This window comes from Bombyx mori, chromosome 19, assembly GCF_030269925.1.
Source record: "Bombyx mori chromosome 19, ASM3026992v2".
NCBI lineage: Eukaryota > Metazoa > Arthropoda > Insecta > Lepidoptera > Bombycidae > Bombyx > Bombyx mori.
The window spans coordinates 14,661,420-14,686,966 of record NC_085125.1 but is presented as its reverse complement, the minus strand read 5'-3'; the positions used below and the strand labels follow the sequence as shown (position 1 = coordinate 14,686,966).

The 25,547-nt window shown below is 39.2% G+C and overlaps 4 protein-coding genes across 4 annotated transcripts in view; 2 read left to right on the top strand and 2 right to left on the bottom strand.

Annotated features, from left to right (window-relative positions):
- The window catches only part of LOC101737157 (E3 ubiquitin-protein ligase AMFR), a 28,135-nt gene extending 11,881 nt beyond the window's left edge, over positions 1 to 16,254 (top strand). The window contains exons 2-10 of the mRNA XM_004927333.3: positions 5,372 to 5,629; positions 6,442 to 6,594; positions 7,550 to 7,660; positions 7,737 to 7,915; positions 12,337 to 12,447; positions 13,356 to 13,480; positions 13,961 to 14,170; positions 14,418 to 14,526; positions 15,058 to 16,254. Of these exons, the coding sequence (XP_004927390.2) occupies positions 5,372 to 5,629; positions 6,442 to 6,594; positions 7,550 to 7,660; positions 7,737 to 7,915; positions 12,337 to 12,447; positions 13,356 to 13,480; positions 13,961 to 14,170; positions 14,418 to 14,526; positions 15,058 to 15,205 (1,404 nt within the window). The 3' untranslated portion in view covers positions 15,206 to 16,254. The remainder of the gene's footprint in view (positions 1 to 5,371; positions 5,630 to 6,441; positions 6,595 to 7,549; positions 7,661 to 7,736; positions 7,916 to 12,336; positions 12,448 to 13,355; positions 13,481 to 13,960; positions 14,171 to 14,417; positions 14,527 to 15,057) is intronic.
- Positions 16,255 to 16,917: 663 nt separating this feature from the next.
- On the bottom strand, positions 16,918 to 18,694 carry LOC101737303 (dolichyl-diphosphooligosaccharide--protein glycosyltransferase subunit DAD1). The gene is made up of 2 exons (XM_004927334.5): positions 18,367 to 18,694; positions 16,918 to 17,100 (listed from the first exon to the last, which is right to left on the bottom strand). The coding sequence occupies exons 1-2, from the start codon at positions 18,572 to 18,574 to the stop codon at positions 16,970 to 16,972; spliced, it is 339 nt and encodes a 112-aa protein (XP_004927391.1). The 5' UTR covers positions 18,575 to 18,694; the 3' UTR covers positions 16,918 to 16,969.
- A 2,039-nt stretch (positions 18,695 to 20,733) lies between these two features.
- LOC100101166 (proteasome beta subunit) lies at positions 20,734 to 21,601 on the top strand. The gene is given in 1 exon segment (NM_001099622.1): positions 20,734 to 21,601. A coding segment is annotated over 1 exon segment (699 nt). The 5' UTR covers positions 20,734 to 20,815; the 3' UTR covers positions 21,515 to 21,601.
- LOC101737445 (trafficking protein particle complex subunit 11) lies at positions 21,591 to 25,212 on the bottom strand. The gene has a single exon (XM_004927335.5). It carries the CDS (start codon positions 25,021 to 25,023, stop codon positions 21,712 to 21,714), a length of 3,312 nt encoding a protein of 1,103 aa, XP_004927392.1. The 5' UTR covers positions 25,024 to 25,212; the 3' UTR covers positions 21,591 to 21,711.
- Positions 25,213 to 25,547: the final 335 nt, after the last annotated feature.

The window sequence follows — 25,547 nt, the reverse complement described above, 5'->3', positions numbered from 1 at the left end:
TTGTGATTATTGTTCTTAATTGATGAAACGACTTAAATGGAGTGATTGATTTATCCATTAATAATTCGGTTGAAAAAAAAAGTAAATATAACTAGTTTAGCTAGCGAAGCTGAATTTAATTTGTTAAAAAAATTAGCGTTAATTTAAATTGAAAATTTGAGAACTAAAAAAGTTTTTAAATGAATGTAAGTGCTTTAATAATAGGAATGAATTTAAAAATATAAATATAAAGTAGTTAGTTTAAAGGCTGAGCAACCGAGTTTTGCCGTGCACCAAGAGGGCGCGAATGAACCGTAATGCCAGGATTTTAGACAAACCTCTTCGGCTCTGAGTGAAATTGAATGCTGATTCTATTCGATAACCCATCCGAAAGCGAATAATGGGAGCAGTACTCCATGCCTCCGATCGTTTGCACCAACCAAAAAGTCTGTGCCAATTTCCGTCCACACTATCGATAAAACTACACAAACGAACTGTGCAGTTAAATCGTTGTAGTGTGTACCGACTATAAGGCAGAACTTATGTTTTGTAACACAAGTATTTGTTCAGACGAGAAGCGCCACTTCTATTACCTACTTCAACAAAATCCAAATCGGTCTTATCTCCCAAACAACTCCGATACTGAGCACCGCTCGAAATATCAACTACAAAATTCCCAATACTCTCGAAAGTTTGTGTGTATGAAATTGTTTGACGGTTCTTCTTCTCACTGAACCCGCAAACCTGTTCCATCAATGTAAAATACATAATTAAGTAATTTTATATTTCCCACTGAAATAAATTTGAATAAACGCATAGGTTAAGCAGCTGATTATATCGATTGAACGTGTCTGAATAATAAATGACATACGATATTATTGCATACTTATGTTTTTATTCAGCCAGCTTGATAAAACTGATAAAAGTATGTATACTGTTTACGGATAATTTTTTTATTGAATAATAAAGACGTAAATTGCGTAGTTTTGGTTTATATAAAACGAAAAAAGGTAACATTTTTGACTCTCGAGAGATAACCTATTAGTGTACTAAGATTGAAAGATATGAAAGATGTCATTTAGACCTAGTGTACCTACATATACGTGACGATTCCGCTATTCGGCAAAAATACTTCAAAAATGTTATTAGACAATTAGAAATTATCAACGTTTCCCGTCTGCCAGCCTTCCCGCGATGGTTCATTTTTTAATCACAGAGACAGTATCATAAGGATAACTTTTAAATATCTCGACGTTATAATAATATTACTTCATTGAAAGCGGAGAAAGTGATTTCTACAATTTGTTAATGTAGAAACAAGTTTCGATAGATGTGAGAGTTAATAAGTACCCACTTATTTATCATTAGTTTTGTAGGAAAAAAAACCTCGTTAGTGATAAGATGATATATAATTTTATTTAAATGTTAATAAGGATTGAAAGCTATACGAGTAGCTGCATTAGACGCGTGATTTTAAATACAACATTTTATTATAATAATGGAACCGAAATTATCCTTCATTTTGTCAAATTTGCAACGCAGAGTAAAGAGGCGGTTGAACGCAACTTCATTGCTGAGAACGTCAGTAGGCAGTATTGGCAGTAGGCAGCGGCTTGGCTCTGCTCCTGGCATTGCTGAAGTCCATGGGCGACGGTAACCACTTACCATCAGGTGGGCCGTACGCTCGTCTGCCTACAAAAGTCATTTGGGGCCAAAATAAGGGACGTGCTAACCATACAATGATAATGCATTTCATGTCTTTTTTTTTCCTACGTAAGCTGATATAGCCTTGAGAGGCTATTTCAGCGTAACCTTAACTAGTAGGTGAGTTCACGGTGCTCAAACCTGACGACGTTGCTAACACGAACCCTAGCAAGAGCAGTGCTTCGCAGAATCTACTACCGGATCGGAAACGCGACCCACTGAGAAGATCCGGCGAGAAACTCAGTGGGCTGTGTCTGTGGGTTAATTTACTCGTCGAGCCCTTCGTCGCAAGCGACGGGTTCGAAGGAGAAGGTGACCGGTTTGGAAACAATAAGTTACAATCGGGATACAAAAGCACCGTTAGTGGATCGGGACGATCCAAAATGACGTGTTTTGGGCGACGTCGACTGCTTTCCATTCTGTCTGCAGGATCGGGAATGTAGTTACCGTCAGTCACGATGAGAGGGTTCTCATGTCGTGCCGCTCCGCTTTATCGAAGTGGATTTCATGTCGATTTAGGCGCCTGCTACTGCTAATGGGTGGTCCCTGATGTTTTATATTAGGTCATGCCCTACGAAATTGCCGTTTTGTATACAGAAAGTTAAAATATATTTTTTATTAATATTTTTTATTTTTATCGATCAAAGTATGCACACATGGTATTGATCCATCTCTACTAATACTGTGGTGATTTTTCAATACCTTTATTGAAGAATTCGGGGTGCACGGAACCTAATAAACTCTTCAAAGGCATTTTGTACTCCTCGAGTACTTTCTTACCTATATATACCTGTCAAGAAGTTGTCCAAACTTTGGAAAGAGTAGAGGTCTGTCGGCGAAAGGTCTATTAAGTACGTTTGATGAAGCAAAAGTTCCAACTATAGCTCTTGTAGCTTAGAGACCGTCTGTTGTACCGTATGAGTTAACCAAAGCTGGCCGGAGGTTTGCGAGTTACTCCATTATTGTGTCCAGTTTTTCACCGTGCACATCCGCAGTGATTCTGGTGCCATTTGATAAGAAGCTGTAATGAATTTTACCGGCACTAGATCATCAAAGAGTGACCATGACTTTTTTAGGAATAAGTATTCGTTTGAGGTTTCGTTAGCTTGGGTGTTGTACCAGGGTTTAACCAAAATAATGATCGCTGACAAAAAATATTTTTTAATAGCAAGCGACAATGTTGTTGTTGTGGTCCTAGGGTACCCCGCTGGTCCATAAGGCCTTCACAAGCTGTCTCCACTTGACCCTGTCTTGCGCTTGCTCCTTGACATTACTCCAGGTCAAGTCGGCAGTCCTCATCGTGCTCTCCACGGTGACAATGCGGTTCAATATCCCTGTGTGTCTGTGTCTGTTAAGCAACGCAAGGCTTAACGCGTTCGTCGCGCTGACGATCCTTGGATTGGTTAGATTAAATCCAGCGATATTCCACGCGTTTATGTACCTACTGACCTTATATTTTCAACATTCCTCAAAGCAATGAAGGTTTTGCGGTTTAATTACGGATGTTTCCGTACAACAATCGAAGTTAGGTATAAAAAGCTACTATTTATTTACTATTTTTTTGTTAAATTAACTTACTCTGGCGGAAGATCAGGTTATTTAGTTCGGAACCCTATTGTTGTACGCCGTCGCTGAATCGACTGAGTGAGTCGAAAGAGAGATCTGTTAAATTTGCAGCAGCTTACACTCTAGTACTGTGTGCTTAGTGCGAGTTTTTAACGGTCTCGATAGCGTAAAAGTTAACTCAAAGTATGAAGTTGGAACGTATGCCTACCTATGCCGCTAGGAGCGCTGCTCACTGAACACTTGCCGGTTCGACACAGCGCACGTGCACCCGCGCTCGAACTAAAGCCCACCATTTGTGATTGATCATTAACACGTGCACTGTGCAACATGGACTTACCATTATCGAGCGCTTATTAAAAACAGATTAAATTTTTATATATATTATTATTTATTACATATTCACTGGTGGTAGGACGTCTTCTGAGTCAACTATGAATCTAGGTCGTCTAGAAACGAAGTGACGGACCTCCTAAAATTTGTTAACAATAAAGTTTTTTTTTTTTGTGAAATCCGCCGTGAAATCGTTTATACTAAGTGCAATGATAAACTCTTTCAAGGCTCTAGCGCCGGCCATTCATCCGAACAAATCCTTCAATGCCTCCATTCAAACGTGACCTCTCCTTTGTTCTTTACGTAAATTGACTTTAATAATTTGGTTGAACTTTTTGAATTTCGCAAAGAAGTCGCATTGTCTACATTTCACATCTCGACGTTATGATTGATAGCACTGGTTTTATTACTCTTTATGATCAAACGAGCCATCAACCCATCATACTTACAACTGATTTCCGGAGCTCACAAAAATCACAACACTAAAGTCGCTGCCTACCTTGAGACAAGTTACCGAAGTCTAGATTATTATCTATTGTATTGTATTAAGACGTGAGACCCATAAAACGGGACGCGTGGCTGCCCCGCGGCAACAACAAGCAAAAAAAACTATTCGTGCCCTTCAGGTGTCCGTGTAAACTAAAGCACAAGCTATATTGTGATAATCACTGAATACAGAATCGCCTATTGTTGTATGTCGATTGTATTATTATAACGCGCATCAGATGTTATCGTGGAATTGCTAAAACAATAGCTATCAATTTGAATCGGATGTCATAGAACACGTTCAACAAACATTTATTGTACACAAAATACTCTTCAGTTGGAATGGTCGATAATGTAAGTACTGATGAAAGAATCGTGTTTCTCGTTAAATCCAGAGTCGGGTAAACGACCTCGACCCGAACCAGACTGCTTCAATTACGAATGAATCTAGACTTAACGTGTTTTATATAAACAATATACTAATCCGAGAACGATCTATTCATGTACGTACACATTCACACAATGTTTATTGTATGCCCGAAATAAAACAGCAACTATTTCTTTGAATGCACACGAGGCTACATTACACAGCCCACATTTAATTCAGTCGCCATCTTCAGACTATGTTGTTAAATTAACCTTTAAATATATAAAATACTACATTGTGCACCAAGGTAGAAAATTGAAGGAAATGTCCTACTTTTTCCCGCGGTGCACATACTATTTTTTCTCCTACCAGGCCGAAAGTTCGTAGAGTACCGAGCCGGGGACCAGGGGCGAAGCCCTGGTGGGGGCCGAGCCCACCTATACTCATAAAAAAAAAACAATTTAACAGTTTTTAATTATTATTTTTTTAATTATATAAACTACTACTAATTGAATAAGAACTGACTGATGAACTCATCTTTGTTTAATACTTCACTATTAAATTTTATTGCCTTTTGTTTATTTCACTTTTACACTAAACACAATATTGCAAATTACCCGAGCACAACAATGGCGGAGAATTTTAAGTGCGTGAGAGCAGACGTAGACACTAACGCGCATGCACACTTGTCAGTACCCAGGGAGGAGAAGTTACACTTTCATCCCTGTACAGCGGTATGAAAAATTTGACTTTCTTCCCTGTACAGCGGGAGGAAAACCGAACGGCGTAGGTAGGAGAAAAATAGATATCTAGTTTTGTTTGTTCAGTTGAAGCTTTTTACAGTGTTTATGATTACGATAAGTAGGACGGTAACGAGGAGCTAAGTACCAACAAACGTATTTTTTTTATTGTTATAATATAATCATATTTTGTTGACAGACATTAATAAACATAGCGTACTGCTTCCTCGCCGTCTTCGGTTTCCTGATCCAGCGCGTCGTCTTCGGTCAGCTCCGGGTCTCTGAGGCTCAGCGCGTCAAGGACAAGTTCTGGAACTATGTCTTCTACAAATTCATCTTCATCTTCGGAGTAATCAACGTTCAGTACATGGACGAGGTGATGCTGTGGTGTTCTTGGTTTACTCTCGTCGGCTTCCTGCACCTGATGGGGCAGCTGTGCAAGGATCGATTTGAATATGTAAGTTAGCTAAACTTGATTAACTTAAGATAACATAACAGCAAACTGCGATAATATTTCTTCACTCTTCTAGCAATCAGTCCTTTATTAGGCCATACAAAAGAATACAATATCCTAGAACTAGGATAACTCACGTTAAAAGATATACTAAAAATCTGAAAATACTACTAACATGTGTACCATGTAAATGTGTACCATTTGTGTGTAAGTGTATATGAGGGAGTGGCCCACAGTATCTTAAGAAAGCGTCGGAACGCTACTTCGACAAAGCGGCGACTTATCCGATCGAGACGGAGCAACGCAAAACCGCCGTCGTCCGAAACATGTCTTGTCGGATCTCCCGCATTCACTCTCGGTGCTTTAAGGATCCTCAAGCACCGATCACCATCCTCGTCGAACTTATCGATGACGACGAAGAGTTCGACGGCACAGCCCATAGATATAGCCTTTTGAGTTTCTCGCCGGATTTTCTCAGTGGGTCGTGATTCCGATCCGATACAAGGTTATCCCGTTTTAAAGTTGAACAAATTGCTTACAGCTCCTGTGTGTAGGAACTAGCATATTATTATAATTCGTCGTGAAATCTCCTATCCCGCGTACAAATATAGTTTTCGAGAAAATCTAATAAAACTACTTCCTGAAAAAAAATATGCAAATATTTTTTTAGCACATACGATACTTCGATCTACAACACAATACAAACCGACACTTAGGATTTTTTCATAATATATGACATCATTTTGGCCCAAAATGACACATAGGAGATTTTAAATTTGCAACGACGAATTGTAATTTGGGAATATTTTGTTCAGCTAGCGTCGTCGCCCAACACAGCACGTTGGGTGCATGTTCGACTGGTCGGTCTACTCCTGGGTATACTGGCCGCCTCCACTGCCTTATTGGGCGTTGCAGTCGCATGGGGCTTGCCCGCCGGAAAGGATACTTTCGCGTTTATGGCTGCTGAAGTAAGTTTTATTTTTGGATATCGATTACAAGTTGTATACGAGTCTGCGGACAGGGGAGATACCGGCTGCATGATGAGCACGTAGTGTACTGATGACAACAGAGAGCAGATAGAGGTAATCTCGAGCGACGTGCTTGCGCCGACACGTCGCGTGCTTAGATAACTGACTGACTATGAGTATATGAGATGCATCAGGATAATAAACACAATTTACAAAACACATTTCTATGTCACTAATTTCTTATACCTATGCATAACACGAATTGTTTTTGTTACAATATAATCTATACTGGTTAAAAAAATAAATGGGTGGAATAGTTTATTGTCTCTCTCTTTCTTTACTAATTAATTAAAAAATATTGTATTTTTCTTCCTATTTTCCCTACGCAATCGTTGGTATCCTGAAGGTCTATTCTATAACTACGCGCGGGCAGTATCTGCATCTATTGAAAGTAATTTTAGCTGCATTAGTGGGTTTCACCCGCGTCGGTGTACACGAGACACGGTGTAGTTATGCGTTCGCGGTAGGCAGCGGCTTGTCTCTGCCCCTGGCATTGCTGAAGTCCATGGGCGACGGTAACCACTCACCATAAGGTGGGACATATGGTCGTCTGCCTACAAGGGCAATAAAAAAAAGTTACCTTAATTGAAATGAAGTGAGAGTAGCGCGTTTTTTTTTATTGCTTTGATGGGTGTACGAGCTCACAGCCCGCCTGGTGTTAAGTGGTTACTGGAGCCCATGGACATCTACAACGTAAATGCGCCACCCACCTTGAGATATAAGTTCTAAGATCTCAGTATAGTTACAACGGCTGCCCCACCCTTCAAACCGCAACGCATTACTGCTTCACGGCAGAAATAGGCAGGGCGGTGGTACCTACCCGCGCGGACTAACAAGAGGTCCTACCACCCGGAATAAAAGCGCGTTCCAAGTTCCCTGTGTGGGTCTGTTCCAGTGCCTGCTGGTGCTGATGTCGGTGCTGCACGTGGGCGCGCGCTACGTGCTGCAGCAGCGCGGCGCGGACGCGGCCGGCGCGCTCGCCTACTACACGCACCTCGGCTTCGATGTAAGCTCCGACACCGCGCACCCTCACTGCACTAGCACTCCACACCCGGCAACACTAATGGCGCCGCCGTTTGCAGTCGGCGTCCCTTGTGCTCGAGCTGATGCACGTGGTCCACATGGTGGTGTACAGCAACATGTTGGTGTCGATGGCGTCGCTGGTGCTGCTCATGCAGCTCCGCCACCTGCTGCACGAGCTGCAGGCGCGGCTGCGGAGGCACCGCCTCTACACATCGCTCGCGGACCACATGAGTCGCAAGTACGTCACCGTCACCTCTCAACCAGTCCCTTACAGTGTGCTAGCGGCGTGGCCTGCCGCGTCCCTCACGACCTTCATGTTTTACAAATCAAATCATATCAAACCAAAAAAATTTTATTCAACATAAATGAAAGTACACACTTGTTGAACGTCAAAAAGAACTACCGCCAATTCACAAAACCAGCCTCCGCCCTGAGAAGAACTGGCAAGAAACTCAGCGGGCATGTTTTTTTTTTTTAAATATTAGATTTTTTTTAAATATTCATTTTTACAATGATTATTATAACGTAACAATTATTGCATTATTGAAATGCCCTGAGCGAGCAACTCATTCCCACTTTGTGCAATCTTCTAGATAATCATTGACTTTATAGTAAGCTTTATTGCACAGATGTTCTTTAATAGTTTTCTTAAACCTATGTATATGTAGGCTCTGAACATCTTGTAGGATTTTGTTGTACATTACCCAAACGCTGGGTTACTGATTAACTTATTCGTTTACCTACTTATTAACTGCAAATGTATAACTTGCCACCACATCGGCAACGGGCGCACGATCTAATTTTTATTTTTTTATTGCTTAAATGGGTGAACGAGCTCACAGCCCACCTGGTGTTAAGTGGTTACTGGAGCCCATAGACATCCACAACGTAAATGCGCCACCCACCTTGAGGTATAAGTTCCATGGTCTCAAGTATAGTTACAACGGCTGCCCCACCCTTAAACCGAAACACATTACTGCTTCACGGCAGAAATAGGCAGGGTGGTGGTACCTACCCGCGAGGACTCACAATAGGTCCTACCACCAGTATAGCGACCGGTGTCTTTAAAATAATTATCGATAAAATAAAAGTGTGAATTGCTCCCTAATGCTACCGGTGGGAGGACGTATGGTGCCCTCGCAAGTTTGGGTACCACAATCTTACATATACGGCGATCTCATATTGAGTCGCCCTAATATATTGACATTGAAACAGAGACCTACCTGGTTCCGACCTGGTCATCGCCACAAGCTGTGCCCGTGGAACTACTAATTAATACAAATTTTTTTTCCTACCTAAGCTGATAGCCTTAAGATGCTATATCAGCGGAACCTTAACTAGTAGGTGAGCTCACGGGGCCCAAACCTGACGACGTTGCTAACACGAGCCCTAGCAAGAGCTGTGCTTGGCAGAATCTAACACCGGATCGGAAACGCGACCCACTGAGAAGATCCGGCGAGAAACTCAGTGGGCTGTGTCTGTGGGTTAATTTACTCGTCGAGCCCTTCGTCGCAAGCGACGGGTTCGACGAGAACGATGACCAGTGCTTGAGGTACCTAAAAGCACCGTTAGTGGATCGAGAGGATCCGAAATGACGTGTTTGGGGCGACGTCGACCACTTTCCATTCTGTCCGCAGGATCGGGAATGTAGTTACCGGCGGCCACGATGAGAGGGTTCTCGTGTCGTGCCACTTTATCGAAGTGGACATTATTGTAATGCATATTGTAATGAACGAACGCGTGTCATTACATTTTGTAAGCGATATCGATACTTATAGACTTTATGGTTCAAGCTATTAGTGCTATAATCACTAAGCAATTAATGTGACAACATTAACTCTTTATACGTGACCTAATACAAGTGCTTATTGATTTTGTTATTGTATTGATTATTTTGTTGGTTTTCCTTCTGAGTAGTGATGTGCGCACCGGCGAGACCGTGTCCCGGAGGTCACGTGAGAACTCGCGTGACCCCCGGGCTTGAAGCGTTGTTAAATTAGATAGCAGATGAGCTCACGGTGTCTCAGGAGATAAGCTTGCATCGTATTGAAATGAACATTATTCTAGTCACAGATAGAAGAAACAAGCAGCACTGTTGTGTGAGCCCGAGTTAGGTCTCCAATAGATCAGCAGCACCCACTCGACTGAGTGAGAGGCGCCATGTGCAGTCAGCTAGTACAATGTGCAGCTGAATAGGACAATAAGGGAAGGGAGGCCGCTATTTAATGACCTTCTCTATTTATCTTTTTATACTGGGTTTTTTTTTATTGCTTAGATGAGTGGATGAGCTCACAGCCCATCTGGTGTTAAGTGGTTACTGGAGCCCATAGACATCTACAACGTAAATGCGCCACGCAGTTTGAGATATACGTTCTAAGATCTCAGTATAGTTACAACGGCTGCCCTGCCCTTCAAACTGAAACGCATTACTGCTTCACGGCAGAAATAGGTAGGGCCAATACAAATACAAATAGGCAGGGCAAATACAAATACAAATACCCGCGCGCACTCAGAAGAGGTTCTACCACCAGTAATTACGCAAATTATAATTATGCGGGTTTGTTTTTTATTACACGATGTTATTCCTTCACCGTGGAAGTCAATCGCGAACATTTGTTGAGTACGTATTTCATTAGAAAAATTGGTACCCGCCTGAGATTCGAACACCGGTGCATCGCTACACACGAATGCACCGGACGTCTTTCCTTTAGGCCACTTTAGGTTGTTAGTAGACCTCTTCTGAAAACGAAAACAGGCGATAGTACTAATGACACCTTTGATGACGGGAAGGGAAAAAACATTTAAAAAATTTTTGATTTTTTAGTTTAGTTTTTGATTTATTGTTTCAATGTTGTTGTTTTTTTGGTAAAGTAATGTATTTTTTATGAAACTGTCGTTTCATTTAGCTGCACTAACATGATGGAGCTTAAATAACGCTAATAAAACGTTTTAAAAATATGATTTTTTTTCCGATCATGATCAATTTTTTTCCGTCTCATCATCATTGGTGTCATTAGTACTATTGTCTGTCTTCGTTTTCGGAAGCGGTCTCCTAACACCCAGTGTATAGTTTGCCAGAGCTTTTGCAAGGCGACTCTGAGGAATAATCTTCTCACTGGTGTACAGATCTGCACAAGATGTATCGCATATACTCATTTTTTATATAGAGTAAGCTTCGGTTATATTGCTTATGTTAATTTTGAACGCGCGCTGAGGAATTCACAAACAATGAAGGCTGTAAAAAATGTAGCCAATTATGCATATCTCATATAATGAAACAATCTTTAAGCAATGAGTTTTAAACATTATAACAATGCAATAATAAATCGTGTTGTGACTAATACATTTTTTTTATTTCTATTGTTTTATTCGTTTGTTATGCTGTCGGTACTGTGACGTCATCACGGTTTTTACAATAATGCATCTCAAGTTGGTAAAAGGAAATTCTCGATTCAATAAATAGTATCATAAATATCATTGATTGTGAGTTTATCTATTAACTATTTTTTTATTGGTCAATTTGAAGATAGCATAGCAGGGAGAAGTCACGTGCTGCGTGTAATGTTCTTCACGTCAACACGAAATAGCCTTTCAGATCATATGAGTTTGTTTCTTTTATTATATCTATATATTAATACGGGTAGCAAAAATGTGTACCCCTTTTTACGAAACTTGCACGGACGGAGGAGTATGATATTACCTACACTTATAGAGAATATAGAGGAGTGCAGAATACTATTTTTTTTATTGTGCATAAAAAATACATTGAATCAATAAAAAAAAACATGACACACAACACCATGTATTTGACACACACACGCATATATACTCTTTTGTTTACTGTTAAAGTCTGTGGTCAAATTGAGAATAGATTAATATTGTTTGTTTTTAATATTATTTATCTATAGTATAGTCTTGGCGAAATCTGTGATTATAGAAGTCTTTGACAATAGAATCATAAAAATGTTGAAACTTATAATTTAAATCAATAATTATAGTTGAATTTCGACTACATGGCGGCCACTAGTATATATAGTTACTAGCGACCCGCCCTCGCTTCGCTTCGGAAAAATTAAAACACACATGAAACCAAAAAAATAAAATAAAATAAAAATTAAAAAAAGTAGCCTATGTTCATCAGGGACAATGTCGGCTTCTAATGGAAAAAGAATTTTTCAAATCGGTCCAGTAGTTTCGGAGCCTATTCGAAACAAACAAACAAATCTTTCCTCTTTATAATATTAGTATAGATGTAATACTAAAGATATATATATAACTATAATAGTTTCGGCGAGCTAATGATGATATGCACGATATCGCTTGCGGTTTTTATACCTAATAGTCACCATGAATGATGTGATAATGGTACCGTTTGTATATCTACCTATCTGCGAGTAGCCTCAAGGGGCTATTCTGGCTGCTCCGTGACTGGTATTAGATGCAGTTAACCGGACGCCATTCGGATCCCATTCTCAACAAAGATGACCGGTTGTATACGAGCTGCTTGTCCTAATGTTGGTAGCTTATGTCCTTCTGTGGACTCCTGGTGATTAGATTATTCCGCGACTCAATTTTCAAAATGCTGCTAGGGCTGATCTGAGGGTCCAATTCTGCGGCAGAACACTCACAAATATGGTTTAAATGAACCTTTCTTTCCAGTTACCCAATGGCAAGCAAAGAGGAGGTTGAAAAGAATCAAGACAATTGTGCAATCTGCTGGGAACCGATGAAGGAAGCTAGGAAACTGCCCTGTTCTCATCTCTTCCACAAGTATGTCATTTTGTTGACAAATAGCTGGGGTATATCGGTAATTGAGGTCGTCTCCTGCGGAACCGGGTCACGGGTGCAATAAGGTATTCTATTGCGCTCGTAAGTTGCTGTGAGTACAATCTAAATATTGGAAGAACGAAGGAATCATTATTTTCTGGAACATAAATATCCTTGTGAAGTTTCGGTTTTTTCAACTTTTTTCGAAATACATGTACCATATATGATATTACTAAAAATCCATCCATGATGCATCTTCCTGCAATTCACCAGGGAGGAGAGAGGGGACACAGTAATGTTGTAGTAAATAGGTGGGACGAGAAGAGAGCGAGCATCAACCTTTGCCGCGGAGAGCCTTCTCTGTTTCTTAATTTATTTCTAACTAGCAGACCCGGCCACACGTTGCTGTGGCTAATGTTTTTGTTTCTAAATAACACGTGGCCGGCTAATACCCAAAATTAACAAAGTAAGAACAATTGGTTCTCACTGTATTCTGTTTACTACGAAATAAATTTCACTTATCTCATCAGCCTCAGCAACACGTGGTGTTTATGCCGTTACATTGTAGCTTATGTGAAACGTTGGTATTTTTAACACAGCGCCATCTATGAGATATTAATGTCAGACAGTATTATAACTGTCTGTAAAAACTGACTTAAGGCGTCACGTCAGAAATCATTTTGTTGTTAATTAATAAATATCACAACCATAAATCGAAATAAAAACCATCATGTGGTCTAAGTTGAAAAAAACATATTTAAAAAAAAAGGTTAAAATCGGTTCAGTAGTTTAGGCGTCCATCGCGGACAAACAACGTGACACGTAATTTATATATATTAAGATGTATGGTCGGGTTTTAAATTGCATGAGGATAAAGTGACGGTAGAGTGAGTGCGGTGTGTTGTGCGCAGCTCGTGCCTATGCCAGTGGGTGCAGCAGGACGCGTCGTGCCCCACGTGCCGCCGCGGCCTCGCACACGGCGCGCCCCCGCCCCCGCCCCCAACCCCGCCGCACAACCACCTCTTCCACTTCGACGGTACGACAGTTTCTGGACATTTCATCCCCGTGAAGGTAGACTAGGGAATGAACGGCTGTAGGGACAAACAGTACAAACTTGTTTCTTGTTTCAAATAATAAATTTACAAATGATATTAAAAGTAATACAAAGCTTTATTAACTGTAGTGTAGTTTCAACTGACTCCTGATCGACCCGAGCGAAGCCGGCGCGGGTCGCCAGTCATGACTTAAACTTAGATACAATCTGTCGTGTGTCAGTATTATATAAATTCAACGATTGCCTACTGGGACGAAAAGAATCCGTGCCCTGTGCGGCGCCGGCACGCACACTGTGCGGCGCCGCGTGCTGTCAGCGACTTATGGAGCATTCCACGTTTCCATTCCGTTGCAAGTTTTTGTTGCTTTGTGCAAAGTTGACTGATCGCTCCTCTTCCATAGATGTGTCAAAACTGTAACTGAACAGTAGGTAGTGTTACTGGTGGAGCATGACGTGTTGCAGGCTCCCGCTACGTGTCGTGGCTGCCCAGCTTCTCCGTGGAGGTGACCCGCGCCCGGCCCTCCGCCGCGCAGCTGGACGCCATGGTGGCGCAGGTGCTGGGCATGTTCCCGCAGGCTGACCCCGCCGCCCTGCGCGCCGACCTGCTGCTCACCCGCTCCGCGCACCTCACGCTCGACAACATCCTCGAGGGCAGGCTGCAGCCGCCCGCAGGTACCAACCCATACATTATATTTCATCTCATTTCATTTAATTTCATCCCAGTTGATTAATGTCTCAAATTAATTATCTTCATTTCATTTCACTCCATATTATCATTATTCATAAAAAATAAGAATGAAAATTAAAATAAGACATGACTTGTCGCCAAGGCGGTGATACATACCCTTGAAGGCTTGCAAGACGCTCTACCACCTGTAGTTGAATGTTACTAAATAATAAATGGCAATGAATTGAACAGAAGCACCGACAGTAAGACCGATCTCGCCCCTCGAGGCGCCCCCCGCCCCGGAGCCCGCGCCCCCCGCTCCGGAGCCTGCGCCCCCCGCCGCGGAGCCCGGCCTGGACAAGTACGTAATGCGTCTAGTTATGTTTCCTACACACGCGGCGTATATACAAACACCGCTTACTGTATATGTATGTATATATGTATGTAGATGGAGACAGTGTAAGACATCCTGTGCCTCGAACAGCCAGAACGCGCACAACTACTATTTGCTCTTCATTTGTTTTCGTTGAGACGATTAAAACAAAAGAAAACAAAACACATATTATTTTCGATAATAAATGAATTTAATAGAAAATTTATATCCACTAAAGTTAAGCAAATTAAAAATAATATAAAAATGAAAATAACTTCAGTGTAGCCGAAGTCAACTAAATATGCATCGCTAACTGCACCCGAATTTAAAAGGTCGCTTTTGTTTATGATTAAGTCAAGAACCAAAGGTTTGGTGTTTTTTCGTTACATGATAATTTCAGTGAATCCTACCCCAATCTTCACTAAGGAACTTCGTGCCAATGGTACAAAATAGGCAGACTTACTAATTTATTACTTCACGAAAAGTGGAGGTCGTCAAATAATAACGTTCGGATTCCAGTCTAGACGTCGGGTCGACCAGCGCTATATTCTCGAGAAACGCGCCCGAACGAGAACAGAACCTGAGACGCAGGAAGGAGATGCTGGTGGCGGCGGCGCGCAGGCGGTACCTCGAGCGGCGCGGCGAGGCGGCGCCACCACGCAGCTGACTCGCCCCCCCGCCCCAACCCCCCGGCCCCCAGTACAATGCGCGCTCGCGTGCCCAGCGGTCGTGTCCGGTGCACCTGCACTAGCGCCCTTCCGAATGTATTTTTGTATGTCGATTAGTATATCTACTGTCTCGTGTGAAAATTTACCGTAGAGTCAGTAAGCAAATTAAATTTCAACCGTCCTCGCTGTTTCGAAAAAGTAATATTTCAATATTGGCAACATTTATGTACAAATTGAAATTTAAAAAAAATCGGCAACTTTAATTAAGTAATGATTCAATTTATAACTTGAACGCTGACGCGCAATGTTAGGAGTATCATAAAAAGTTAAATTAGCATATGACGTTTTTGTGACATGCGAGATTTTTGAAGGAGATAATGATCACTGTTGTAGTAGCGTTAAAACATTTAAATATAAAAGGAATATAAAAATATATGAAATTTAATAAAATAAAATGGTAGAGCAATCAGAAGACGTTTTAAACGACTACGAATGCAGAAAAGTACGTACTCATTTAATATTTGTGTAAAGTAAACTTGTGTCGTCGACTGTCCGGCGCCGACACGTCGCGACAGTACCGATTGGACTTGTTGTAGCGCCTCGAGTTGTATGGAGTGCTGCGCGATATTCATACACGCCCGTTACCAATACGTTACCACCTGTGTTTGATCCAGTTTTCAATTATTATTAATTTGTCCAGTTTTCCTGTGCAATTTTCAAAAAAATATTAAAATATTGTCTTAATTTGGTTTTTCAATATTTCTGCACTTTATAGCACTACAATATTTTTACGTAAAATTTAAACGCTTTCTGTACCTAATAACTCTCGTTATGCTTTGTATCCAGATTAATTTTAAAATGAATTGTTTTTAGAAGTAAATTTAAATATATTTTAAGAAATAATGCGAGTTCAGTACCGGGACGAAGCAACGTAAAGTTTGTACTTAGTGGTTATGTAAGATGTTGTTTCCCGTATCTGTTCCGGCCGCTTCAGAACACTGTACGTCTATTGATTACTAGTCAAATAAAATAATAAGACTTAAAATTATTTTATGTTTTATTTCCTTTCCACTCTCTTTGTAATAACCTAATGTCAACCCTGATTGTCTGTCCAACAAGAAGCCCTTCGACGATCCAGTTTTCTTTTTAAATGTCATTCAAATCTACTTATTTATATTTCACGATTAGAATCACTTTGGGAGACCATTTGAAAGGTCGTTTATCCTCATCGATACTTAACCTTCTGTGTGACGTTAAGACATGGCACCTCGAATATATTAAGTGTATAATCTATGCAAGGCACTCAAAGACAAGGAAAAAAGCGACTACACGCGACTTGGGATTCCCTCTGTTGTCAGGTTTACTGGTGGTAGGACGTCTTACGAGTCCGCACGGCTAGGTACCACCACCCTGCTTATTTCTGCCGTGAAGCAGTAATGCGTCCCGGTTTGAAGGATGGGGCAGCCATTGTAGCTATACTGAAACTTTTTTTTTTTGTCAACATTGAACATTGATAAATCTAATTGTCTAATAAATGGTTTGAAGAGCCTAGGAAGGTTGGGCTCCATACACCTGCTTTGTTCAAGAAAGGCATTAAAAAATTACCACTGCACTGGTAGAGTATCGATATCATAGGTGCATAGTTTGATTAGTAGTATCTCTACAAGTATAATTATGTGTGAACCTTTAGTAAAGGGTCAATAAAACTAAATTGTAGTTCTTAAGTGCAATTTATTGAGATAATATATGAAACAGTTTATATTTTATCCTATGAAATTGATAACAACAATATGCAACACCAGATGTGCAAATATGAAATCTGCAAAGCCACGTTCTGCACTCAGCCCTTGGAACTCATTCTTGTTTTCTGGATTAACTTGTAGCCGAAGGCACACTGTGAAGAAATTCAAATCGTTTATTTCAACTTAAAACGTGATTAAAATATACTTACAAACCAAACTTCGCAGGCTAATCTTTGTTTATCTTATTTTGGTAAAGTTATAGAGAAACTTGTAGTTAGTCTTAGATTAGTTAGGAACACGAAATCAATGACGCCCAATTAGGCTTACACATTTAATGTTCGGAAGAAATAAAAGAAGTGTTCATATTTATTAGGCAAATTAAAAAATGAACACATACAAAATGACTGAACTCAGTTTCTGCAATAGTTTAGAAATACATTTACAATTTTATACAAAAATACATATAAAAAATAAATTGAAACAGTGGAGTGAATAGCACACTCCCACATTGTTTATATTAATATCATTGTTTTGACAGAAATGATCTTCCTTAATAGTTTTCTTAGGCCTATATATAGGTAATAATGTAATAATTAAATGTTTTTTGGGATCGTTTTAGGTGGGTTGTAATAGCAGAGGAGCCGAGAGGTCATTCATTTGTATAATAATAAATAAAAACTTATTGTTAGCACACACAGTAAAATATGCAAAGCCCCTTAAAAGATTTACTTTTTTTTCACTTTAGAAAAGTGAACAAACTCATGGTTGTCTAACCCTACAACCGGAGTATGGGGCAGCTTTGAGGCTGAAAGAGGAAGCATGGTGGGACCTACCAGTGTAGGCTCACAAGACAACCTACCATCAGTAATTATGCAGTTTGGTTTTAGTTAGTGTTTATTTAGTTTGGTTTATTGTTTATTTTTTTGAAACAAACAAACAACTTAACTTATATTAGGCATAGAAGTTAGTCTCAGGTACAAGTGTGAATGCAACACCCATTTTGGTTATTAGTTTTATAATCTGTATTATAATATATTAATTATAATAATTATTCAATTATGTGATATATTTTTTTCTAAGAGTAGTAATAAAAAAGAACGTGCAACATCGATTAAATGCACTAAACAGTGTGGTTACTATGTTATCTTTTTCGGTAGACTAAAGAATAATCCATACAGAGCGCCGTACCTTAAAGTTTCAAATTATAACTACTAATTGATCAGAGACCATTAGTGACATAATATAACGATTATATTATTAATAATCCCAAGTTTAGGTAATATAATGGCTCAGGATGAAATGTGCAATTTTAGATGGAGAATCAAATGCGAAGTTATTGTGGGTAAAAATATTAATAGGTTATGCGGTTATCATTCATGTATGGCACTTTTTGAAATATATTTTTTATTTCTACTAACCTCCAAGAACAAAGCAGCTTACTGTAGATATAAAACCACTTAAGAAAGAATTAAATGGGAAAGTGCCGACAAGGCAACAGTAGCCGAATTGTATGACCGCAGTAAGGAAAATATAGAAAAGGTATGCATCAATTATTTTAAGCTTCTTAGGAGTTTTCGTTGTGTATTCTTGATACAATTTTGGAATTACAGCAGTAAGTGAAGACATTGTGATTTTATTTATTTTGCAATAGTAAATAATACACGTCAGTCAATTAAGTGAGTAGTAGTAGTTCTAGTTTTCCAACTGGAAAGACAAAGGTATCTTACCATAATGCCTAATATTTTATGTATTATTTTATGAAAAATGATAATATGCAGTGAAATGAAATAAAGTTTATTAATATGGAACATTAATCAATTGACATAAAATTAAATGAAATGAGATGTGATGACATAGGATGAGAAATAACCTCAGTAAAATGGCGCTTATTTTTCTGAGACCTTTTTAGTGGATCCCCAGAAACTATGTCCAGCGGCTTTGTTTCATTTTACCACATTTGTGCACATTCACAGATATTAAACAGTTGATAAGCCACCAATATTACACATTACAAAACCTGAAGAAATACTAAATAAACTAGATAAAAATTCACACAACTTCACTTCTCGTTTTCCCGCCAAAAAGTCTCTGATAAATAGAATGACAAAATTGAAGAAGACTAGAAATTGCGTTAGGTTTTTTTTATTGTCTTTGTAGGCAGATGAGCATACGGCCCATCTGATGGTAAGTGGTTACCGTCGCTCATGGACGTTAGCAATGCCAGGGGCAGAGCCAAGCCGCTGCCTACAGTGCTACCAGATGACCGTGTGAATTTCCCCTCAACTTTTTTCAAAAACCCCCCTAAATGTTCACGATTGACTTCCACGGTGAAGGAATAACATCGTGTAATAAAAATGAAACCCGCAAAATTATAATTTGCGCAATAACTGGTGGTAGGACCTCTTGTGAGTCCGCGCGGGTGGATACCAACACTCCGCCTATTTCTGCCGTGAGGCAGTAATGCGTTTCGGTTTGAAGGGTGGGGCAGCCGTTGTAACTACACTGAGACCTTAGAACTGATATCTCAAGGTGGGTGGCGCATTTACGTCTTAGATGTCTATGGACTCCAGTAACCACTTAACACCAGGTGGGCTGTGAGCTCGTCCACCCATGTAAGCAATAAAAAAAAAAAAAAGCTTTTTGAAAAAAAAGCCCCAAAGCAGTTTTTACTTATTTTAAAGAATAAAAAAAAAGTATTATTTTTTAATCAAGCTCTCCCATAACTTCAACCATCTCTAGACAATTATTACAATCATATTCACAGTATTCACTTTTGTTTTTATTATTTAAAGCATACACGTTTTCGGAGATAAAGATTTTTAACATGTCCGATGTGGGAACAAAATGTATGCATCCATTTGGCAGCGAATATCGAATATCGAGTACCGCTTCGGCAGTTTCTATTGCCATTCGGTTGCGTAATTTGTCCTTTATAATTTATATATTGACTTGTGAATATATAGAATAGACTATAAATATTCTAATAGCGATGGGAATTGCAATTGTGGCTGCCTACCATTGGAAGGTATTTTTAATACGTATAAGGTATATTTAGGTACTGAATTTTTTATATATATATTTTATTAATTCCATTTTGCATATTTTACGAAATTTAATTCAATTATATGAGTTGAAACTCATATCGTTGCAGTAAAATGGTGCAAAGTCAGAAGAGATCCCAAAGTGTTTTTTGGAAAAATCATGAGCGACGGTGACCCCTTAACATCAGGTGGGCCGTATGCTCATCTGCCTACAAAGGCAATAAAAAAACCTGACGCAATTTTATAGTCTTCTTCAATTTTGTCATTCTAATTATCAGAGATTTTTTGGCGGGAACGCGAGGAGTGAAGTTGTGTGTGTTGTTTTATTTTGTCTATGTAGTGTTTCTTCAAGTTTAAAAGTGTAATAACGGTGGTTTATTAATTGTTTAATATCTGTAAAAGTGCACAGATGTGGGAAAATGAAACAAATCCGCTGGACATAACTTCACGGGATCCTCCGAAAGTCCACTGAAAAAATCGCACTAAATGACCACACTGAGAACACACTTTACTGAGAATAAAGTACATCCAATATCATCTCATCCCATTTCATTTAATTTCATCCTAGTTGATTAATGTCTCAAATTAATCATCTTCATTTCATTTCACTCCATATTATCATTTTTCATAAAATAAGAATATAAATTAAAATAAGAATTGACCTAAGGGTCTTAGTTATCAGGTCATAAAATCCCTAAAACAAAAATCATACGTCAAATGTCAATGTCATTTTAATTCGAAAAAAAATCAAACAATTTGTGCATGTCACTCGATTCGAAGTATTTCGAAGCGAATAAAACTAATTTTTCCATAAAAATCATACAAAATGTTGAGCGTTAACGAGAACTTTCCTGAATATGCTGTGCCTGGTGCGAAACAGCATCGTTTCGAGCCCTACGCGGACAACGGAGGTAGTATTGTAGCCATCGCCGGCGATGATTATGCCGTTATCGGAGCAGACACTCGTCTCAGCACTGGATTTTCCATATATACCAGAGACCAAAAAAAGCTGTTCAAATTATCTGAGAGTACAGTATTGGGAGCGACTGGCTGCTGGTGTGACACATTAACCTTGACGCGTCTTCTACAAGCGAGGATGCAGATGTACGAACACGAGCATAACAAATCTATGACCACTCCGGCAGTCGCACAGATGCTCTCAACTATGTTGTATTACAAACGATTTTTCCCATACTACGTATCCAACGTGTTGGCGGGTTTGGACAGCGACGGTAAGGGATGTGTATATAGTTACGACCCTATCGGACACTGTGCGCGCCATAACTTCCGCGCTGGTGGTTCCGCTGCTGCACAGCTGCAACCGCTCCTCGACAATCAAATTGGCTTAAAGAATATGCAGAATGTAACAGAAGCTCCTTTGCCTAGGGAAAAGGCCCTTGCTCTTCTGAAGGATGTGTTCATCAGTGCTGCAGAACGTGACATTTACACTGGAGACTCCATCTACATTCTCATCATCACTGCAAGTGGTATTCAAGAAGAGAAATTTGAACTTCGCAAAGATTAATTTGTTACAAAAAAAAGTAATAAATATTTCATACAAGAAAATAATTTTGTTACTTATATTTCTGAATAAAAACTCATTTATAACAAATAACAAAATTTATTTATTTTTAATTATAAGGTAACTTTATTAGATCTAAAAATTTGTTCAATTATATACAGTTATTAACTCAACATTGTAATTGCAATTTACATTCTGATTTAATTATTGTACTTAGGCACAACGAAAATAGTTTCAGGGAAAGCTTTTTCAAACATTTCACTGACTGCATCCTGACTTGAATTATCACCTATGACTGTTGCAGTAATTCTAGGGGGCATTGTGTTACCAGCAAATAAGGGACGGATATTATATTTTAGCTCTACTTGTCCCTTGGGTGGGACCATTACTGATAGTTTCTTGTATCCAGAAAATATATAGTCATCTGTCCATTTCACTACAAGACTGAGTCTTATTGGAGTGTTTGTGTTTCCTTTTAAAATACATTTGAGTGGAACTGATGTTAGTAGTTCTATTACAGCAGGGTAGTCTACTTTCACTGAGACAGGACATTGATCTATAGGCAGTCCTGATAAAGCAGTGCTGCTCATCACACAGAGCCCATGAAGATTAGATTTCCGTCGCCAAGTTATGTTGTACAAACCAACTCGAGTTGGATTATCTTTAGGATTGTATTTAGCTTGAATACAAATTGCATCTGAAGCTATGTTTTTCTCTGCCACTTCTAGATTTCTGATGCAGGATATAGGCTTAGTTTTGTCTGTATTTTTAAATGAATCGACCACCTCTAATTCTGTGTCAATTATTAAAAGATCCCAAGGACTTAAAATTTTAATTTGTGGCATGACAATAAAGGGGTCATCAACAAAGCATTTAGAAATAGGACTAAAGTCTGTACTAACAAATGCACTGGTTACTTCAAAAGGTTTGATGACAGTTATTTTACATGTAAAATCTTTCATGCACTCTAGTTTCTTGATTGCAGGAAGGTCTATGATGTATGATATTCTAATTTGAACTGTTATTGTGGCTGTTCTGTTTGTTTTTAAGTAGAATGTATTAGTGTGAGTTCCTGATCTGTTAACATTGCCCACAGAAATATGTAAAGGTTGTAACTGAGCTTCACCTTCCTTCAAACTTAAATCTGTTACTGACTCAGGGTTAGGATTTTCAGGTGAACTTAATAAAGATAATGCTATCTTTGTACTAGATACAGCAATTTCCTCATTGTTTGTTACTGTGAAAGTGGTTGGAAACCATTCTCCCTGTAGAGCAGGACTACAATTTGTAACTTCAATGGACCATTTACACTCTCTTGATGTTACTGAAGCTACTCTCAAAGGCACAATGCAATCAAATTCATAGTCAGATTTAGGGCTCATGATGAAGTGTAACAATTCTGGATGTATAATTGACTCTGACTTCTTGTCATCAGTTTTAAAATTCAATATAATTTTTCTTTTCCTTTCAGAATCAAGAACAAAAGATACACATTTTATCTGTAAATCTGATCCAACATCCTTGGGATTAGGTTTGAACTGACACAAAAACCTTTTCACTTTGCTCCCTTCTAATGTTATGGTCTGATTAATATCATCAGTTACTGGGATCTCAATAGTCTCAGATTGACTTGATATTGTCAAATACACCTTCTTTACTTCTAGGACAGCTGGATATGTTAGCCTAACATACAGTTCCACTTCAATTAACTCATCCATTCTATATTTCATCTGTTTGAATTTAGGTTTGATTTCCAAAAAACTGGAGATGTTGGCCATATCCACAGCAACCTGCAAAGGCTCTTTTTCGATCATGGACTGCCACAATTCCACAGCTTTGCTTTGAGAAGAGGATGGCAGGTCGGGTTCAGGAGCTGGAATGTTTAAATGTATAACAGACATTATATTTCTGAATATCCTATCTTTATCATTGTTTGGCACCTGGATATTTTTAGAGAGTGCTTCAATTGACAGCTGTAAATAGTCTTGTATTTTTGCTGCAAGGTATGCACACTGCAGAGCTCTGTTCAAGACATGTGAAGCTAAATACCACCATTTTTCTCTCCTGTAATCCCACAACATGTGAGTCAGCAAAGTTAGTGCTTTCCCATAGTCAGCAGAATAAAAATATTCATTTGCCATTTCAACTACTAGTTGCTTCCTCATTCTAGGAGAGTGAAATGACTTAAACTGTGAGATAGCACTGCCAAGGAAGCTGATGATGATTGTAGAATGATTGAATATCCTTTCATTGTATTGTAGAGCTAAGATAGCTGCCTGTTCTTTTTGAGGGTCATGAGGATCTGCACTTAAACGACCAGGTCTCCAAGGTCGCTGACCATAATATTCTAGAATACCATCTAAAGGATCTGGAGCAGGTGGATACTGTAATGCTTCAGCACAAAGAGAGCGCATAGCCTGTCTTCTTTTTACAGTAAACTGAGCTGCATGCTGGTAGTAAAACCCAGGATGCTGAGATTGAATGGCTGGCAGACCAGCCCTGATAGCTTCATCAAAAAGTTCTCCAAAGGCACTGTACTGTCTAGCTAGCCACGCATAATGTTCAAACAGTAGGTCAGTAGAACCAACTCTACTTTTGTATTTCTCAATGTGAGATTTTAATTGTGAAATTGCATCTCTTGGCAAATTTAATGCAAAAAGTATCTTGCACAGTTTGTAGTTAATATAGCCAGCAACTGTTCTAACTTCATGCAGGTTTGTATCTACTGTTCTTGTTTCCAGCAGGTTGTTGTAAGCATGAACATAATGCTTATGTGCAGTATTGATGTCCTGCTTCAACTCATTCAGATAGCCCAGTTTGAACTGATGTCTGACAAAGAGATACTGATGTGTTGTTTTATTGAGGTGGTCTCTGTGCTGCTTAATGTTTTTTGCTTCATGGTGGTAATAATTTTGTGCAATATCATAAAATGCATTTTCTAACCGGACTATATAACCCATTAAGTGATCACCATGAGGAAGCACAAACAAGGATTTAGACTGGATCTCACAAGCAGCACAAAGTGCCTGGGCACGCTCGGCTCCAAGCATGTACTCAGAAGGAGGAGGAGATTGCCGACTTTGTATGACTACTACAGCCACACGAGTAGCATGTCCCTCTACTGCAGCACGGATAGACTGGACTTTGGATGCACATTCTATAATTTTCTCATTCCACTGTGTATCATTCCAATCCATATCATAGAAAATGACTATGACAGCGGGTATTAGCGATACACGCTTGTGTATCCAGTTTTTTTTTAGTATGCCTTTAGGTATGTACCATTCGTATGAATTTCTCTTAGGCTTTACCACTGGAAACTCAAACGTATTGTTAAGTAATTTGAATCTCACAGGCGTGCGATCAGCGCGTCGGTTATTCGCGAATGCGTCCCAGATTTCTTTGTGAACGGCATTGTTAACTGCATCAAGTCCAGATAGTCCTATCAGAGCCAGAGGTTTCAGAATGATCTCCGTAGGGAATTCGGTATAATCATTAGGCTGGGTAGCCATTTTATATGAGCTTAATCATGCAGTAGTATAGCACACTTTAACTTCTAAATACTATTTTAAACATCTCAAATATCACGGTGAACACAAATTCAGATTCTTCTACACGACAGTGACACCCCCATCATTCGTTTCACAAATTTTTAACGTAAAACGTCAGGGAGTAATGTCAAAAGTAAAATTGAAAGCTTTGCTTTGACGTCTGACGTTTTAGAAAGATTTAGTATGTAAGTCGTAAATAGCAGTAGCCATAGAAAAAAATGTACCTGAGGGAGCTCATATAGAGTCCCTTCTTTATTTCGCCTGGTTGTGTTTTATGTAATTAACACCACAGTTGGAACAATATTAATTTTATTGTTGTAGCGGCATAAAGTAATTACATTAAATTAGTTATTTAACTCATTATAAATTATTTTTATGTTTTTCATATTTGGCGGTAAAAAAGGTATTGTGGCACAGACTATCTCCTTTTTCCCACATCTCGTGCGTTCCGGCTTACGCATAATAAAACGCCACACCACCCCCCT